At 38.6% G+C, this 21,007-nt stretch overlaps 1 protein-coding gene across 1 annotated transcript in view; it reads right to left on the bottom strand.

The window, feature by feature from the left end:
• Nucleotides 1–9,971: 9,971 nt before the first annotated feature.
• Nucleotides 9,972–21,007, bottom strand: part of CDC73 (cell division cycle 73) — a 174,339-nt gene continuing 163,303 nt past the window's right edge. The window contains exons 16-17 of the mRNA XM_048860401.2: nt 16,386–16,527; nt 9,972–13,501 (exon numbers count right to left, since the gene is read on the bottom strand). Of these exons, the coding sequence (XP_048716358.2) occupies nt 13,465–13,501; nt 16,386–16,527 (179 nt within the window). The 3' untranslated portion in view covers nt 9,972–13,464. The remainder of the gene's footprint in view (nt 13,502–16,385; nt 16,528–21,007) is intronic.

The raw sequence follows: 21,007 nt of genomic DNA, 5'->3' as shown, positions 1-21,007 counted from the left end.
GCTTCCCTTGCGGCTTCCAAGGGCCATGTGCCCCCCAACCCTCGGCTGTGGCTAGGGCTGTGCGCATGTGGCTGGGGTTGGAACCAGGACGGTGTACCCCTGCCCACAGCTGCTGCCAGCTCTGGAGTGGGGGCTGCACACTCCCACTGGAGCTGGGGCAGTGCCCCCTATGGTGGGGGAAGTCAGAGCTCTGTCCCCCCTACCATGGCGGGGGGCTCAGACTGTCAGTCCCACCTCCTGGGAGTCTAGTTGTCATGCCTTCCCCCTCCTTCTTACCTAGCCCTGCCTCCCATTTATTTTTAGTGAAGTCACTGACAGGTCACGGGCTCCTGCAAATTTTTGTTTACTGCCTATGATCAGTCCATGACTTACTAAAAATAATAGTGAAAATCTTAACTTTAGTTATAAGCCCCTTTGCTTTGGTCAGTATCAGTGTGAAGACTATTTTTTTTCTTTGAAACAAGACTTGAAAATAAAAGTCAAACATTTCACCTATTCTGAAATGAATAGAAAGCTGGAAAAAGAAAACTGCTAGGGGTCTGCCAACTAGGTATAAAATTTGACCATGTTTAGAGAATGTTGAATTTATATCAGTTTGTTACTTAGAACAAATCACTCATTAGTCATTATTTTAATGTCATTTATTGAAATACTTTCACCAGGTCATGGTCCTGGGCTTCTGCATCTGGTTTTAGAATAAAAACAAATCAGCATATTTGGTAGCATTTGATATTTCTGGATACTCCATAACCTCTGAAGGCATCACTTGCAAAATTGATGGCATAGATCATGGTACAAGCCCAATGATTATGTAAAGGCAAAGGTTTTAAGATGCTCATCTTTATGTTTTATGGCAGAGTGTCAAACATTTGCTGGAATACCAGCAGTGACTTAGTATTAATTTTGGCTTTCAGATTGTGAGGATAGGAGCACTGTTAAGACAGTCTATGTGATGTTCCATATCCATATCCTCATGCTGTTCCTGTCTAAAGCACAGACCATATCAAATTGCAGTCATCTGTAAGCTCTTTCTTAAGATGAAGTTTTGACAAGTATTTCTTCTACTATAATTCTCATAAGCCATTTCTCACTTTGACAAAATGGTTAACAGGGACCATAGTTTTCTTCCATCATCTTCCTGGCCATCTACACTTTCTCCTTGAAGGTTTGTACAAGTATTTTGAGAAGCATAGCAAAGAGAGCTACCATCACATGCAGTTTTAGATCATATGATATAGGTCCTACCCTTGACCCTGATTTTAGATCCCAAATCATCTTCCGCCCATGTGAACTTGGTATTCTATAAATCTCTCAATTTGAGAGTTCTGTACTTTTATCATGATATACTGTAAAAATCATGGTGCAAAAAAAAAAAGCTCTGAAGCATGTCATGAGATCTTTCTTTGCATTAAAATTCTATTCTTGCAGAAAATCTGCACAATGAATTATGTGTTTACAAATATTAACTGAAGATGCATTTGGCTGTATCGGTATTTAGGGGAGTGAGAGGTCTCCGAAGGAAAGACCAGATACTGATCCAGGCCATAAAGAAAGGAAAATATTCAAAGAGCCAAATACATATTGAACTATAAATGTTAGAAAAGAAGGTACCCCTTATTCCAGTGAATTCAGCTGACTGCCACTGTAGGATCACTCTACACAGTGAATTCCCTACACCCCCAGACAAGGTGTTAAACAAATTGTAAGTAAAACATTAGAATATTTGCCCACTTAACACCACAGTGCTTTCCCTAAATAATTTTTAAGTGTTCCAAACAAGCGTCTTATGCCAGGTGGTACTGACAACAAGAAGAGCTGGGCTCAAATATCTAGGAATTTCTTTTTAAATTAACAAATGCACTGGCTCAAGCCCCAGCCCAGAAACCTGGGAAAACCTAGATTACTTTCCTGAACGGCCATTCTGGGTCAGACCAAAGGTCCATCTAGCCCAACAGCCGGTCTTCTTACACTGGCCAGTTCCAGGTGCTTCAGAGGAAATGAACAGAAGAAGTAACTATCAAGTGATCCATCCCATGTCACCCATTCCCAGCTTCTGGCAAACAGAGGCTAGGGAAATACTTCCCGTCATAAACAATGTGTTTGTATATAAAACAAAGAAACCTTTACTGAGAGAGAAAGGCATACTATATTAATTTGGTGAAACAATATGTCAACTTGTCAGTTCATACAGAAAGTGAGACTCCCACCCCCAAACTACCTTTTGTCAGTCCTTTGCCTCAGTTTCCTCACCTGCTGATGTGTGTGTCGGGTGGACAAATGTCACATTGACACATTTCCCCTCACCTCCCACTTTCCCTTCCGTCAACCCCACTCTTGCTTTGATGTCAGTGATGAGTGAAGGGCGTCTACACTACAGACGCTGCAGCTGTGCTGCTGTAGCGCCATAGTGTAGACACTTCCTACATTGACAGAAGGGGTTTTTCCACTCATAGTTAATCCATCTCTCTGAGAGGTAGTAGTTAGCTCAACGGAAGAATTCATCCATTGGACTCACCACATCTACACTGCAGGCTAGGTAGACCCCAGCACATCGTTCAGGGTGTGAAATTTTTCACAGCCCTGAACAACATAGTTTAGTCAATCTAAGTATAGACTAGGCCAAAATCCAGAGATGGAGAACTTACCAGCACAGGTCCATCTCCAGCCCCTAGGGGAGATCTGGCTTCTGTAAAGAGCTGCCCTGCTACTGGCTTGTCACCATTTCCCCATGCAGAGTATTTCACAACCTGACAATGTCACAGTGGAAAGTTTCCCCTGCTGTTCAGTCTAAATTTTCCCTTTCTTAATTTCATCACATTTTCTTTAGCAACCTCTTGTACTATCCTAATTGTTTGTTTGTATGATAGCACCCGAACACCGCAATTTCTATGAAGCCTTTATGATGCTAGGTATGTATAGAATAAATGGTGACCCCTTTCCTGCAGTTTACACCGTCTAAATTTGAGACATAATACACCTACTGGGTTTAAGCAAACAGCTTAGAGAACGCACAGACCAGGGTAAGGTTAAGAATACTGCATAGTTACATATGGCACAGATGAACTGCCTGACAGTTACCCTTGGATTCTGGCGAACCTAACGGTACCTGGCAATCACAGGGACATGGAAGTGATACTAGTCCTTTGGACAACAACTACCCATTACACTGAGCCTATACTTTGCCTTGGTCACTCAAGGCAAGGATTGTTCTTTGGTAAGTAGTTTGTTTTTCTTTTTTTTTTGGTCAGTGAGCATAAAAAGGGTTGCCTTGTGGTTAAGGTGATGGACTGGAACTTGGAAGATCTGGGATCAACTCCTGACTCTTGACAGATTTCAGGTGGTGCTCAAGCTAATCACTTAAGCTCTATTTGCCATCTTTAAAATGGGAGTGAATAGTTCCTGTCCTTCCCTTGGTCTGTTTTATCTATTTAGAACATACACTCTAGAAGGCAGGGATGGTCGGAGTATGTGTATATACAGCACCTAGCACAACAGGAGCTCTAGCTGCTAGTGTAATCCAAATAGTAAGTACTAACAAACAACTTTATTTTGGAACCCTGGCAATGAACATGGAGAAGCATGACAAGGTATTTAATATGAGCACATCACTTATACATGCACTGCGACTGTATTGTAATTGTCAATGGGCAATGCTCTACCGAACTATCTAGGAACATCAATTTTACAGGTAGCAATAGCAAGTGTTTAATTTTTTTAATTTCCAATTTTCTTCAACTGTTAGCTTTAATAAAAAACAATTTACACATAGTAAACCTGAGCACCTCACAACCATCTGCATAGAACATTTAACCATAATGCGTTTTGCTGGACACATCCAGAAGTACAGCCAAACAGATGCATTCTTCTACTCTTGTATATGCATAACCATATCAGAATAAGAACAAGGAGTCCTTTCTGTTTCTAGCACACATACACAGGGTATTCACGTGCCTGCATAAAACTGAGATGAAGTATATCCTGGAACATGGCCTCACAGCAGGAGAGTTGCTCTTCTCTGTATTTCAGATGCTCTTTTCAATACAAACCTTTCCACAATGAAGTGCTGAGTTTCACCCTCTTCACAGTAAACTATTTTTATATTCTGCTTGTAATATTCTTCTATTGGTCTTCCAGTGGATAAAAAACTAACAATTTTTCAGCTTGTGAGCACTTAGACAACCATAAAAAGAAGTTCCTTTGTAAAGAGCCATTACATGTCATACAAAAAGCTAACTAATCAATATATAGCACGTTGGAGATTAGATTTTGACAACTTGGTCACTGCTTTACCACAACTTCCCAAGCAGCAGCAAGAGTGTCTTTTACTGCTGTCAGTGCTGCTTGAAATTTGTATATATATACTCCCAGTGGTCTTCTTTTTCTGTATGGGAAACACTGCATTTCTTCTTTAGAAAGACAGCAGTTGACTTCTGACTGAGTAAAATGACCCTAACAGGTCACATTAATCGATCCTGATATTCATAAGGCAAAAATAAAGCTTGGGATCAAAGTTAAAAATATTGCAGGCAAATAGGTAAGTTTACAAGTTCCCATGAATTTCAGTGTACAACCCAATTTTACATTGTGTGCAAAGTCTGACAATAGCTCAATTGTTGCAAAAATTTTGGTAACAAAACTATTTTTTTAAACAACCAATTTGTTACAATGCATCATTTATCTGAAGCAAGTTGTCTATTGTGTTTCAGTGATATATCCATTCATGCTGTCAAACATGCTGGTGCAGCTTCAGTCCAAGATCAGTGTAAGGAGAGTGAGATGTTTCCTTATCTTTGTTCTCCCATCCCCAATTTGTAAAGTTCATCACGAATGTTCATGATGTAGGAAGATATTCGTGCCTTGAAATGGTTACTGGGCACTACTTTTAGCTGAGAAATCTTGAAATTAGTAGCCTGATTCTAGCTGGTAAGATACACATTTTGAAATTCTTTATATTAATGTTAAAAATTAGTAAGGAAGCTTGGATAGTCTATTCTGACTGTAGTATAGTAAAAATGGCAAAAATAACCCAATATGGATGCAGCTATATCACTATAAAAGTGCTTTTATACTGGCATAGCTATTCAGGAGAGGGGGAATAATGATTCTGGTGTAAGTAACCTTCACATCAGTATATAAGTGTAACCACACATGGGATTTTACCAGTATAACTATTTTAAGAATTCACACCCCTCTAACCAAAATAATTACACCAGTACAACCTTCAAAGTCTCAGAAGGTTCTTTTCAGTATTTAATGTGAGTTTTAGTGCTTGTGAAAGGTGCTGGATGTAATAATACAAGTTTTCCTATACCAGTCTGCCAAAAAGTCTTAACCCTGACCTGGAGGGACCCCTTCTACAAAGATCCAACATTTCACTTACATCCCCCAGAGGGAGGTTAGGAATGTTTTACTACCTCTGCCCATGGAGAGGAAAACCTGGCCACTCTTATAGGAAGAGCACAAACCTAACAGTCTATGAGTGATTTTTTTTTTTTTTAATAGCTGGGAGACATGCCACAGTGAAAATTAAACCTGTCAGAATAGATATGTGGAAAAATAAAACGTGAAGTGTTACTACATCCTCCACCACCGGCCTCAGGCTACACATCTGACTCTGCAGAGAAACCTAAGAACATAATGAAGGGACATTTCTGGGAGTGAAAGCTTATCCCAGTCTAGTCTAGTGAAGGGTACAAAAAAAAACCCAAAACAAAAAAATTGGAGGCCACCTAGTCCCATTCTGGGAGGAATGATTTAATGGTATCTCTTCTCAGAAAGGGAGGCTCTGATTTAGGACCTGAGCCAAAGTCCACAGACTGCAAACTCTTAAAAATAAGAGTGAAATATAACCATCACATCGCTTGAATGCCAACGTAGGCTCTAATTTTCAGTCTAGCTGGTGAGTGCTTATATCTCGGTAGGCAGCAAATGGATAGGTGTCTTAAAGATTAGTACCAGGTCTCATAATTGGACCCCAAAATGAACAGGCAGCCAGTGGAGGGCACAGCTCTTGACCATCAGTCTGGCTCAGATAGGTCATGCTTGCTAGGTCCCCATCTAAGATGACAGTGTAGTTCCCTGGCAAGCTGGAAGAGTTGGATAAGGGACAGGAGGTCCTGGGGGGCAGTCAGGGGACAGTTGAATGAGGCAGAGTTTGGAGTGGGGGCAGTCAGGAGACAGGGAGAATGGGGGATTGGATGGAGGTGGGGTCCTGGGGGGGGCAGTTAGGGACAGGGGTCCCAGGAGGGGGCAGTCAGTGGACAAGCAGTGTGTGTGTGTGTGGGGGGGGGGGGGGGGGGGTTGGATGGGTTGGGGGAGGGGGGAGTGGGAAGGGGCAGATAAGGGACATGGGCCAAGCTGTTTGTGGAGGTACAGCCTTCCCCCTACCCAGCCCTCCATACCGTTTTGTAACCCCGATGTGGCCCTCGGGCCAAAAAGTTTGCCCACCCCTGCTCTACACTTTGCACTACTTTGACTATCAGAGAACAGATGCAGTTAAGGGGAGTGGGAAGGTTACTGCTAATTGATCCAAGTACTTCCTTCTTCCTACCAGGTGACTTCAGCCTTTTTTCAGTTAGACACCTATTATCCAGTTTCACATGTCTTGGGGCCATTAATATATGCAGTGTAAATATCAGTAGCAAAGATGTGAAGCAAATAGGAGCAGTGTAGTCCTTTGAGTCTCACGTCTTCTCAGGAATTTTTATAGATTGTGTGTTAAAAGAAGGAGGGAACTGGCCTGAGTCTTAATCCCCTCAAAGAAATGCAAGAGGAAAGATCAAAAACTTTGTAAAGCTTCTCTATCTACTCCCACTGGCTCATGTTTGCATTTCAGGACATACCTAAGCATAGAAATCTCTTTATCAAAAGGAACTCCTGTCGTAATTACAACAGAACACAATAGTACAGCTCAGGAATAGAATGCCCTCCAAGAACAGAAGCTCAAAGCAAATAAAGCACGCTGTTCCCTGACTGAAAACCAGTAAAATGTAAGTGGAACAGTCTTGCACTGAAAGGAAATTACAAATTCTATTCAGATGAAATCCATTAAAGCCTGCACTAAAAAGCAGGTTCTAAGGCAAAACATTTGCTCATTTGTCTATTGATTGAATCAGGATATTGATGATCTGCCTGGTGCTTAATATTTGTGGAGGGCAACATTGATTTAGAACTGCCTGTAATAATTTATGCATACTGTATCTTAACCTGGTTATTGGGATAATTAGTGTATGACTATCTTGGATTAAATCAACTGTTGGGAAAACAACCAGGAAGGCAAGACAGTAACTTGACATAAGACATCCACACACGCACTTGGGGGGTTGTTACAAAACACTTGAGACATAATGCAAGGGCCTTTTGCTTTGACGCTCTAGCTCCACCATCTGCACAGTTCAAACTGGTTTGGGGGAGCATATTAAAGCTTGGGAATTTGAGAACAAAAGTTTGAGTGGATTTAATAAGAGCTCCTTAAAGACAGAGGGAGGATGTGTTAAGAGAAGAGACTGAGATCCAGACTCACAAAGGTTAGGGAGAGAGAAGCCTGCCTAGGACTCAAGGTAAGAAACATACATGTAAACACTAAGTTATGCTTTGCTGCTACCGTTAAGATTAAACAATGCTTTTGTTTTAAGACAGCTGGTATATCACTATATTTACTGCTGGCCACAGATTCCTGAAGGGAAGAACTGCAGGTGCCAAACGCAATTAGATTAGACAGGCGAGTACAGTTGGCACAGACAGCTGCAGTCCAGGACCCCATCTAAGAGTGTGAGAAATCACCTGATTCCCCTCACCAGAAGAGGTGAAGACATGAGGAATGAGAGCTGAGGGAGTGCCCTACATGGGTCACAGATGCAGCTCAACCTGTAACAAATCACAGTGGAAGTTTAAACATATGCACGTTCAGATGAGTACATGCATTGCTGTGTGCTAGCACTATCCAACTCCTTGAGAACACACACACTCATCCTGTGAGATTAGTGAATACTTGTGTCCAATTTTCAATTACAGCCAACTTCCCCCACCAAGTTCAAACATACAGCCTGATGTTTTCCTTGTAAGCAACAACAGTACTTCAAGTCCCCTCACCAGTGATGTCACCCGACCAGCGCCAAGACTCCACGGTAACCTTTTGGTCACAATTTATAGTAAGGTGCCATTTAGAAATGGCTAAGAAATTATTAATAGCTGTTATAAAGCATGTTACCAACATCAATAGCATGTTAAAAATGATTCTAAGTACACCAGTAAATGCTATTATAGATCATAAGATATAGTGGATCATAAAATATAACAATAAAGGAAACTATTGACCAGTTGGACTAACAACTAATCATTTATTAAAATATATAATTGTTTACTAACCCTTTTAAAACCATTTTTGGAACCTTTATACTACGTGTGATCAATTTTTTCTAAGATCTAATAGAATTGCCCAAGATTCAACCCTTACGCATCTATGAAATGTCTCCTCCATTCCTACTTGCTACTCTCTTCATTCCTGGAAGATTCTAGAGAATCTCTCTTTTTAAAACTCTCAATCTAAAGACATTGGGTAAATCTAGGCCTGAGTGAAATCAGTCGGAGTTTTGCCATTGACTTCTGGCCAGGATTTCAACCCACCCCATATACAATCTGAGAAGGCAGCAGCTGAAACTTAAACACTCTAGTTCACACAGGGCCACTGAAGCACTTTCATTAGGCAAGCTGGCCAAACTAGATTTAAGTTAAGCTTCATTTTTTGCTGCCTTCGTTGCTCGTTATTTTAGACAAATCTGCACTCAGAACTTCAGGCAATTACAGTTTCAGGAAGATTTACATTTGACAATTTCAGGAATGTACACAAGCATTTTTTTCTGACTTTTGGGAAAAGTGGAGAGTAGATGGAAAGGGAATTTACAGATGCAAATAAAATCCATGAACAGTAATACCTTTTTATAGAGATTTTATATATTACCTCAGAACTTTTCCAGCTTTACATGTAAACTAGTTAATGGATTTAAATTTCAAACATTTGAGAATATTCTTTAGATCTGCACTCATTTACAAATCTTAAAACAACTTCTGTTTAAAGAAAAATGAATGCAGTGAAATCAACTTGGAAACACTGCCTGTCAGCATTTGCTTCTTACCAAAATATTTTCTGCTTCAATAAATACCCATTTCCTCTGAGTTTACAGCAATTATATTTCTCACCAGCAGAGAAAAAACTGAAAGTCATGGAAGTCAACAGCAGCCCTCCCATACAAGTTACCTTGCAGTATTCTCTGTATTCGCTGGCGCCAAGAAGAGGATTGTTGGACTCAGCACACCATGCTTATACTGCCAAAAGGAAGGAGCTTCACTCCAACCTCTTCACATTTTAAATGATTTCCTTCCACTCTATTATCTCAGGATATACATACAATGTTAAAGGTCTTCAGGTAACGAAAATGACTGCACAGCAAACCAAAAAAATAAATGTGTACTTACAATTTCTAATGAAGCATGTATCTGTCCAGACAAAAGAAACTAACAGGACCACAGTTCCTTAAAAAACAGGTGCTACATAATTTACAGAGCTACAATTTGATATTCACAGAATCCAATGTATATGGCACATTTTTCCCACAAATTATTTCATTTAGCATTCCAGGTGAACTTTAACCTGTTAGGCCAACAATTTCTTCAGGCAGGGATTTTTAATTTTTCATGAACACATTGGTTTAATAAAGTAGTTGGCATTAGTTATGGCTTTTGAATTAAAATAAGCACAGCTTCACAACATTAAATTTTAAACCCACCATCTAATCCATTAATTTTGACCAGCTTATTTTTGTACAGTGTTCGCAAGTATTAGCAACTAAGTGCATATTTCTCTGGGCATGAGAATGAAAAGTTAGACCAATAAAACATTTTTGAAAGTCATTGACGAGAACAGTAATATTTTATACACTGATTGAACACAGAATGAAAGCCAAAAACAAATGTGCTGTTCAGATAAACATTTATCTGACATCATATATCGCATTATCCTTGATCATAGGTTCAGCTCCTTATGAACTTAATACATAGTACACTTCCCACATATTACTCCTTATCTGTATTCAAAAATAAGAAGTTTACAGTTTTGTAGAATAGTTCTATAAATCATGTAGCTCAAGCACTGGATTTTAGCACATCCTTGTAGAATTATCTTGATAGAAAAAAAATTCCCTGCCAATAACTTTATAGTAGTTAAGCCTATTCAGTTGAAGGTGCTGATCCGTTATTTCTTCAGGTATACAAGTCTATTTAAAAAGAAATTACCTCTGCATTGACTAAAGAAATCTGCTTCTGCCACTTTGTTCACTGCAGCATTCAGAAAGCTCAAGTAGTGTACAGACAGTTCTTACTTTGTATAAATTATAAAGCAGTAATATTGTTAATATAAATCAGTATTTCAAAAGGTCCCTATTGGCAGCTATAATATTGCTGTCCTTTTTTTAAATCCTGGCAATATGGAACCCTGAATATCACACTGTAAGCTAGTTTCCATCTTGCTTTAGTACTTTTTAGACAATGATAGTAGAGGTGTTTTTGTTTAGCTATTTCAAAGCAGTTTTGATTATTAAAACAGTACTACACAGAAGAGAGAGGAAACAGTCAATTTGATATTTGAACCCCATACTGCTTGTGTCATTTAACTTTTCAGTAAAATGACAGTCAGTAAAATAGCTCACATTCTCACTTATACATTTTAATTTTCAATACAGTTTACACAATTTGTACACGTCTCAGCACTGCAAGCTCTTAAAACTGCTCACCAGTAGGAATGCAGCTCACCTAAACAAATGGCACATAGTACAGCTTCTTCCAGTTCCTGGTACCAGTTTTCCTTACAATTCATTAATTTGTAGATAAATTAAGCATAAAGTGATATCAAACACCTGATCTGTTGTAAAATGATGCTGTATGGCTAAACTTTAAGTCCAAGTAGTTTCATAATGTGTGTATAAATGTACATATAGAGAGACCCAGGAGAGCTATTCTGTGAGGACCTGATCCAACTCCCAGTGAAGGCAACTAGTTGCACAATGACTTAGATAGATACCTCACTACCGTGATGAATGAAGAGACCTAAAAGTGCCATCTCCTTCATAAATACGTTTTAGATCGTAATCACATTATTTTGCAAATAGAAAATTCCAAAATATTAAAAGTCTGGCTTTGAATCCACAAATAATGGTACAGTTCGCCCAACAGATTTCACACATTCTGCTCTCCTGTCAGTTTCACACCTGCATCACTCCACTGACTCCAATGGGTGTACACCAGTGTAAGTGAAATCAGAATCAGGCTGTCCTCCAGTGTGCCACATTGAGCCTAAGCATTGCAGGGTCTGAGACTGACTGATGAGCTATAACACCATGTGCTTTTAACACGTAACACAACAAACAGAGGATGGAGAAGAGAAAATGTCAATTGGACGTACCATATTTAAAAACAACAGTATAATCTCCAAATTATAATGCATGTGAGCAGTATATGTATATACCAAAACCTTGTGGGAAAACTGGCTGCTGCCCATTACAGTAGTCTTTTAAAAACTAAGTACATTGCCTACATACATAATACTGACTAACTCTACAAAATTTCCCATTTCTGAGCAGCAGAAACAGAACTATTAGATGCCCCACAACTTCGGCAGTATGAAACCCCAAATTATATTGATCATTTCTTCACAGTAAAAGTGCTGCGCTACTGACAACTGTTCCCTAGTTTTATCTCAAGGTTAAGAGAAACAAAGAAAGGAAAATTCTGGTTAATTCTGTGAAACAAAATTTAGTGGGACAGTCAGTGACCTGGATCTGACCAAACCACTTAAACCAGTTAAAGGAACTTTTCTGAAAGGATTTTATTTAACTATTTTACAGTCTTGAATTGTTTGCTCTTCCCAGTGATTTTGTGATATCTATTCAAAACTCCACTCTTAGTACTACTGATGTGGATTTTAACTGCTATGAAAAAATGAGAATTGGGAGGTTTTTATTTTGTGTAGTTTTAAATTTAAAAATTGTAGTCTTAGAACAGTTGAGATGAAAATGTTACCTATCACCAAAGCCATTGGGACCTCAGAGGCCTGGTATGCCAGTATGGTTCCAAAACTTCTGTAGGAGCTAGGCTGCCAGTTAGATTAAAAAAATGAAGATAAAATGTGAAATAAAAGCAAAAGAAAAATGAATACGTAGAATATTTTACTTTTGTCAAACCTCAAATGCAAAGCATAAGAAACATGGTTCAGAATTTTAAGAGCAGAAATATAATATGTATGTTATAGTATTTAATCATTCTATTATATCAACTGGTATACTATATTATGTCAAAGTAAGTAGTTACCATAAACTCATACAAATACCAGTGTTTTCTTGCCTTAGTTATACTCATAACCTAGATCAAGCAAATGTGTTCTTTGGTAACTGGAGTAGGTTTATTTTGAGTACAAGCGCAGTACTGCTGGAAGGCTCCAGCTGCTCAGATCAGAAAATGGCAACTCCTGGAGACAAGGCTTGGGCTACTTTTGTCACAAGGGACAACATAAGAGGTTATCTAATGTACTGGCATCAAAAGTATTAATTCTGTATGGTGACTTAAAAAAAAAGCAAACTCTCCCCCGTTCTATTCATTGTTTAGTCTATACAATGTTTGGACTCTCATATATAAAGTATTTGACAGGCGGTAGTGTACACATACACACTAAGTTTTAAATTAAAGGATCTGTATGGAGGATGGACATTCTGTGTTAACTTTACTTGAATGTATTTGTAATAAAGTTTAAAGATTTGGTAAACTGGAATATTATAAGCCCAAAGAAGTGGTTCTTGATTTTTCACCATCCCTTTTTCAACAAAACAGAATATACAGTACATATACAGGTTGACATTTTGATTTATCCAAAACAATTGTCACTTTGCCTAGTTTTGCAAGTCCTATAGACTAAAACGTAATACCATTTACAACAAAATATTTTCAGTAAGTGAAACAATAAAGCAAAGGAAACCAGAGCTAAACTCAGAAGCAAAGTCATTTTGAAAGCCTCATAACATACACACACACATACACACACACACACTGTAACCTTCAGTGAAGATCCACCTATTTTCTAATGAGGAACAAAAACATACTGTTTAAAAATTTTGCTAACTTAACAAAATGGGGAAGAAACTGCTGCTATCAAAATATACAATTTGATTTGCAGGCTAGAAGGCTAACATTATTAAAAAAATAGTTTTAAGGAAAACACTTTTGCTTGTAATAACAGCAGGTATCAACCTGCCATAGCACGAAGCATCCAAACAAGACCTTATAAAAGATTAAACTGTGATCCTTTCTTCATTTGTAAAGTTCCTGACAAATGCATACAGTGAGAGCCTTAGTCTCCAAACTGGAGCATCTTTCATATTTCTCAATCACGTTTCAGGAAATGAATGGTAGCCAGAGGATTCAGAATCTCAAATGGGATTTGTGTTTTACCATGTACCTGCAATGTTAACAAAAAACAGCATTAACAGCATTTTCTGGTAGTTATAGAAAGTGTTCATTCAAGGAACAAAGCTGCACAGTAGGGAAAAAAGTAAAATTCTTTTAAAACTTAATTCTTAGACCATTAACAAATGTTAAAAGATAGAAAAAGAAAGATTCTTCACGAGTCATAAAAGTTCTGTATAATGCTGCGTTCCCCATGCCTGAAGGAAGAACAGTCAAATGTTTCCTCTTAGGGAACTCTGGCTTGGTTTATAGATCACAGAAATGGAGTGCCGGAAGGGACCTTGAAAGGTCATCTAGTCCAGTCCCCTCCTCTGAGGCAGGATCAAGTAAACCTAGACCATCCTGCTTACAGGTGTTCATCTAAACTGTTCTTAAAAACCTCCAATGACAGATTCCACAGCTTCTCTTGGAAGCCTGTTCCAGAGCTTTGTTATCCTTACAGTTAAAGTTTTTCCTAATATATAACCTAAATCTCCCTTCCTGTAGATTAAGCCAATTACTTCTTGTCCTACATACAGACATACAGAACAATTGGTCACATCCTCTTTATAACAGCCCTTAACATATTTGAAAACTTGTCAGGTCCACGCCCCATCTTTTTTTTTTTTTTCTGAAGACTAAACTTGCCCCGTTTTGGTTTAATACTTCCTCATGAATCAGATTTTCTAAGCCTTTCATCATTTCTGTTGCTTTCCTCTGTACTCTCTCCAGTGTGGTGCCCAAAACTGGATACAGTGCTCCAGCTGAGGCCTCACTAGTGCCAAGTAGAGTGGCACTTCCATGTCTTTCTTACAACACCCCGGTTAATGCACCCCAGAATGATATTAGCCTTTTTTGCAACTGCATCACATTGACTTATATTCCATTTGTGATCCACTAACCCCCAAATTCTTTTAATCAGTATAACTGCCTAGCCAGCCATTCCCCATTTTGTAATTGTACATTCGATTTTTTTCTTCCTAAGAACAGTACTTTGCATTCATCTTTACTGAATCTCATCTTGTTGATTTCAAAGACCAATTCTCCAATTTGCCACGGTAGTTCTGAATTTTAATCTTGTGCTCTGAAGTACAAGCAATCCCTCCCCTCCTTGAGGTCATCCACAAATTATATGGGCATACTCCACTCCATCACCCAAGTCATTAATGACAATATTGCCTAGTACTGGACCCAGGACAGACCCCTATGGGACCCCAAGAGATATGTTCCCCCAGTTTGACAGCACACCATTGATAATTACTCTGAGTACAGTCTTTCAAATAGTTTTGTACCCACAAATTTGTACCCAGTAATTTCATCTGGAGCACATTTCTGTAATTTGCTTATGAGAATGTAATGTGAGACTCTGTCAAATGCCTTACTGAAGACATTAAATTACATCTGAAGTTCTAAGACTATAAGAAAAAGAATCTAAAGTTCACTTTGATCAGTCATTTCTGGGAAGCCTTTAGAAACATCTGTGCTGTTATTTCTGGAAAATGTTTGTCATAAATATAAAGGGAAGGGTAAACACCTTTAAAATCCCTCCTGATCAGACGAAAAACCCTTTCACTTATAAAGGGTTAAGAAGCTAGGATAACCTCGCTGGCACCTGACCAAAAAGGAGACCACATACTTTCAAAGCTGGGAGGGGGGGACATGGGGGCGGGGGGGACAAAGGGTTCTCTCTGTCTGTGTGATGCTTTTGTCGGGAACAGAAAAGGAATGGAGTCTTAGAACTTAGTAAGTAATCTAGTTAGATATGCGTTAGGTTCTGTTTTGTTTAAATGGCTGATAAAGTAAGTTCTGCTGAATGGAATGTATATTCCTGTTTTTGTGTCTTTTTGTAACTTAAGGTTTTGCCTAGAGGGATTCTCTACGTTTTGAATCTGATTACCCTGTAAGGTATTTACCATCCTGATTTTACAGAGGTGATTCTTTTACTTTTTCTTCAATTAAAATTCTTCTTCTAAGAACCGGATTGCTTTTTCATTGTTCTTAAGATCCAAGGGTTTGGGTCTGTTTTCACCTATGCAAATTGGTGAGGATTTTTATCAAGCTGTGTAGGGTGTGGGGAGGTGTAGGGTTTGGGGAGGATTTTGGGGGGAAAGATGTTTCCAAGCGGGCTCTTTCCCTGTTATATATTTGTTAGACGCTTGGTGGTGGCATCAATAAAGTCCAAGGGCAAAAGGTAAAATAGTTTGTACCTTGGGGAAGTTTTAATCTAAGCTGGTAAAAATAAGCTTAGGGGGTTTTCATGCAGGTCCCCACATCTGTACCCTAGAGTTCAGAGTGGGGAAGGAACCTTGACAATGTTGATGGGGAGATACAAGAATAAAGTTTGGAAATGAGTGATTTCACTGGGGTTTTCAGAGAAGCCTGAAGGAATTCTAACTTCAATGGGATTTAGGTGCCTTAGGCAGTTTTGAAAATCCCAGCCTTAATTGTTTAAGTATTTTGCTGTTAAACAATCACAGTATCAAAATCAAAGTAAACTTACACATTGATACAATAGGCTCGTCTGTTTTCCTAACGTTTAGTGAACTGCCACATGGGAAATTGTTCATAAGACTTGTTCCTCAAGCTCCTTCTTTACATTATGAAAAAACTGTAGGTATGGACTTAGTATTAGTAGATGGTTTAGTAGCAGCTTTACTGTCACACTCTTTTGAATTAAACTGACACTTTTCATTCCAGAAAGATTGGTTATTCCCCCTCGGTCTATCTGTACTTTTTCTGCCCATTTAAGGTGGCTTTGCAGCGCCATTATCATGAATAGCAAGCAGTATTTTGTCTCCAAGCTATAGCTTGGATCTTTCTAAGATATACAATTTCCATGATACCTTACTCTCCCTGCCCACAAAAAACTCAGAGTAAAAGCTTTTCAGCATATTTACCTGTCCAAAGTTTCCCAGAAACGTAGGAATACTGGTCTGTCCAAGTGCCGTTTGTGATAACTTAATTCTAATACTGTCACATCCCATTTCTGTACATTTGGATCTAGACGTACTTCATCATACTTGAGATGGAAAGCTTTAACTACAGGATGCAAGAAAGCAACAGTTAGATTATAATCCTGAGTTTACATTATAGGATCATCCTCATTGGACAAAACAAAAATTCTTCACAGTTAAGAATGCACACCAGAAAACGTAATTTAAGGACACACAGCCATGTCTACATATGGGATCCATGACCCAACTCTATATATATCATAGTAGCAATGCTATGATTATGGGTGAGGTGGCAGTCCCTAGCTTTAATGCACACAGATTCTTGGAAAAATAGCTCGTTGAGCTGAATTCAAGTCAAATGCAATTTTTGGGAGGGAACTGACATTCTATTGGGCCATTTCTGAGCTGTCCCAAGATGTAAATCAGTAAACCAAACCTTTTTGAAGCCATCTTGATTGTTTAATGGATGTCTATGCAGCAACCTGAGTTGCTTGAAAGTGAACTACTAGGCGGACATTTAGTTTGCATAAATTTAACTTTGTATTTTACATAAACAATCCTCTGCACTGTAAATCTATTAGCCTACATGAACTAGTTATTTCGACTCAGTGCAAAAGCATTAATTTTCTGAACACTATAGAGGTCAATAAAATAATCTAAAGAAAGGAAAATAGCATTGCTTTACTCAGTAGCCTGCTAGAATTAACTTAAAACAAGGATGCAGATCCAGTAGTAGGATTCTTGTTATGTTTTGTGTCCACGTTATTTCCCTCCCAGAAGCAGGATCCTCCTCCTTTCCCCCCCTTATTACAACTGCTCTGTCTTAGGGTATGCCTATACTACCAGCCAGATCGGACGGCAGCAATCGATTCAGAGGGGCTCAATTTATCACGTCTAGACTAGACACGATAAATTGACCCCCGAGCGCTCTCCCGTTGACTCCTGTACTCCAGCGCTGCAAGAGGAGCAGGTAGAGTAGACGGGGAAGCGGCAGCAGTCGACTCACCACAGCGAAGACACTGCGGTGAGTAGGTCTAAGTACATCGACTTCAGCTACATTTTTCACATAGCTGGAGTTGCATAACTTAGATTGATCCCCCCGCTCCCAGTGCAGACCAGGCCTGAGTGCGTACATCTGAGGTTGAGTTTTTAACTTCAAATACCACACAAATATATAGTAGGATTCCGCCTCCCTCTCTAGGCTGTTGCCTTCTCTCTAGGCTTGCTTCACTTCTTATTACTGACGTCTACTGAAGACATAATGCAGCGTTTATCAGAGCTGAGACTCTTGGACCCATTACAACACTTTGTTACATTGATGCACAAGTAGTGACCACCAGACCTTTTATTCTGTACTACAGCTGCTGCTCCATCCTGTCAAAGAAGAGTACTGCTCTCACACTGTTGTTGTTGTGGGTAGCCACAGATCTGAATAGTGCTACCCTGTTCAGTATCAGCATTCCTGTGGGTGGCTCTTGTCATGAACTGAGCACTCTGATAATAGTAGCAAGATAATATTCACTGTTTACATATTAATCTGTATAAATGGTATCTTATGCTGTGATTTCATCAGATCTCAAATTATTTTATGTCAGTCCCAATCAATGTTACAATAGAACTCCAAGGTAACCCTAAGGTGCTGCAGGAAGTGTTTTTAATGTTTCAGTGGAGGACACTTACCTCTGAGCTGGTACTTGGCTAATGCACCAACATGACATTAAGAGACACTATGCTATTGGAAGTGCTGTTTCTTGGGGATTACATAAAACCTAAGAACTGACCATAGTATTAAATACACACACACACACTCACTCACTCCATGGTATTATTTTGCAATAGTAGGGAAGTTACCTGTCTCTCTTGGCCAAATTCCAATTTAGATATTACATCCAGTCTTTAATATTTAAAATTACCCCTGCAACTTCAACTTGATAAGATATTCTGATGCATTTCCTGTCCTAAATGGTCTAACTTTGCTTTGGTGTTCAACAAATGCTGCACTCCAACCCAGAAGGGAATTAATTTAACTGGGGGTTAGGTACACGAATAGACAGACACATGGTTTTCATAAAGTCTTTGCTTACTTTGATATGACAGCAACTAAAGTAACACAGTCACTTAGATACAGTATATCTATAGTCTACAAATAGAAAAAGTCAAAACTAACAGTTCAGAATCTGCAGTGTGCTTCCAGTTCACATTTGTTGGTTTTTCAAGAGGATTTTATAGAATTTGATTTCTTATTTGAAATTACAACTAAAATAAAAAGGTTGTGATTCAGAAAAAGCTGAGACCATATAAACTGCTTATGCTACACTGGATCAGTGGTCCATTTAGTCTATTATCTTGTTGCCAACAGTGGAGAATGTTGGACCCTTCAGAAAAGCATCAGCCCCCGCCTTCTACCGTACATGTAGTTGTGGAATACAGGAGCAGAGAAGGGAGATTTCTTAGACATGAGAACTGATAACCTAGGTCCATGATAAAATTACAAGGTTTAACTGTACATGCTACTCAGTTCAAATCTCCAATCTCAAATGCCTAAGCTACAATATTTGCCTTAATATCCTGCAGAAGGTAGTTCCACAGACTAATAACGTGCACTGAAGATTACTTCATTCCATTTTATTAAGTTTGCAGCCTTTTGAGTTATTTTCCATGCTTGTAGTATAGGAGAAGAAGAGGAGGAACATCTGACCAGACTTTTCTATGTAATTATTTTATATAACTCTAGCTTGCAGTTTTCTTGCCCAGTGCACCAGCCCTTAATCTTTCCTTCCCACCCAAATCTTTAACCAAACTGGGCTAGTCATTGTCATTGCCCTCCTCTGTCCATGGGTCATTCTGTAGCAAGATGTACCTAAGCGCTTGAAAAATGTAAACTTACAACACTAATGTATGCACAAAGTAAGTGTCTCAGGTTGGCCTTTTTTGTACTAAAGTTCTCATTTCTTTGTATTAGACAATTAAGAAGTTGCTTCAATAAATAAATCACCTTATGTAAGAAACTGTCAAGTCAACTTCAAACCTTTTGAATAAAGACTGAGAATGAATAAAGCTAGTTTTTTCATATCAAATGATGCCAAGCCTTTCACAATAAGCAGATAAACAGAATAGATAATTGCATACCAAGGCTATGCATTTACAAAGAAAATCTCTGAATGTTAAAGAGAACCTTTGAGTTTAGGTTAAAGATTACTGAACGAAAGTCAACCCACTAAAACTGACCTTCAGGTTCAACAGAAGCGCATTAACACGTTATAGCAGGAAGACCTTTAAAATGGCATTCAAATAAAATATTTATGTAGATTAAAATGGCAAAATATTCAACTTTTCATTTGAAATGTCCAATTATGGATGTAAAGAGTATACAGGTAAGAAAATTGTTATTTTTATATGAGTGTCAGTCCAAAAATAGAGTCAAAACAGTTTCACAAGAAGGACCAAAAGCTGTAGAATGAAAAGAATACCAGGGATAAGGAGAGTAATATTTTAAGCGCCATTCATGAAACTTTACAGGATTTTAACCAGCATAAAGTGATCGAGATAGTAAAACTAGTTTGATGTGATCTGGGTATAGTCTAATCCATGATTTACTACATGCATTTAGATCAATTTGCTTAGATTTTATGGCAATCAACTTCTTATTTTCCAAAATTTCAATCTACATTAACCAGCTTTAAATCTCTGTTAATTGTCATTCTGGAAGTGGGCCAGGTTGCCTCTGACAGCTTTTAGCTTCTGTAAATGCTGACAGATTACAGGTTAGATAATGGACTGGTGCAGAAGCTGCTGATCATATTTAGTTAGGCTATTAAAGAGATTGTGTAAGGGCAAAATGATAAATGGAGCCAGAGTAGCAGGTAGAAACACCCAGCACTCACTCTTTTGAATAGCCCAGAAAATACTAAGTAGCTTGTTTGGAAGATGGAATAAAGCTCTTGTAGGAAGATCTAGATATATTCTTTTTCAGGAAAATATTTTTGAAATATCTGGCATGTGAGGCAATCTGGTGCATTTCTAAGGTTAAAAAAAAGTTTGCTTTTCAGAAGTACTTTTATGAGCCAGGAGAAAAGTAATCACATTCCCCTTTCAATTTGAACACATGTGAGTAATGAGTGCCCTTCATGTTCTCAACTCTCATTCCTCTCCCTCAGTCTTGCTTCTTTTTCTCAACTAGCATCCTCTCCCTCATTTCTCTTCCACCAACTCACTACTCTCTTCTTGCCTCGACTAGGGCTGTGGTAGCAGGATCTAGGGATTTTTAACTATAGCTCAGAAAACACAGGGCAAGACTGAGAGAGAGTGTGTGTGTGTGTGTGTGTTTAGGGGTGAAGAGGAAGAGGATTCTCACCCTGAAGGCTGTAGCAACAACGCAGGGTGGATATAAATCAATGATTTTTTGATTGTTGTTTAAATTATAGTAAGCATTTCTTTTTACAAATAAACCTGTTTAAAATGAAATACGAATTTAATACAAAATCTCTTAAGGCCTAAATTTATAATCTCTTAAAACATTTAAATAAAATAAATAAGTATGCTGTTTTGTGTGTTTAATTAAACTC

This window comes from Caretta caretta, chromosome 8 (assembly GCF_965140235.1).
Source record: "Caretta caretta isolate rCarCar2 chromosome 8, rCarCar1.hap1, whole genome shotgun sequence".
In the NCBI taxonomy this organism is placed as follows: Eukaryota; Metazoa; Chordata; order Testudines; family Cheloniidae; genus Caretta; species Caretta caretta.
This window is presented reverse-complemented; position numbering and strand designations above follow the sequence as displayed.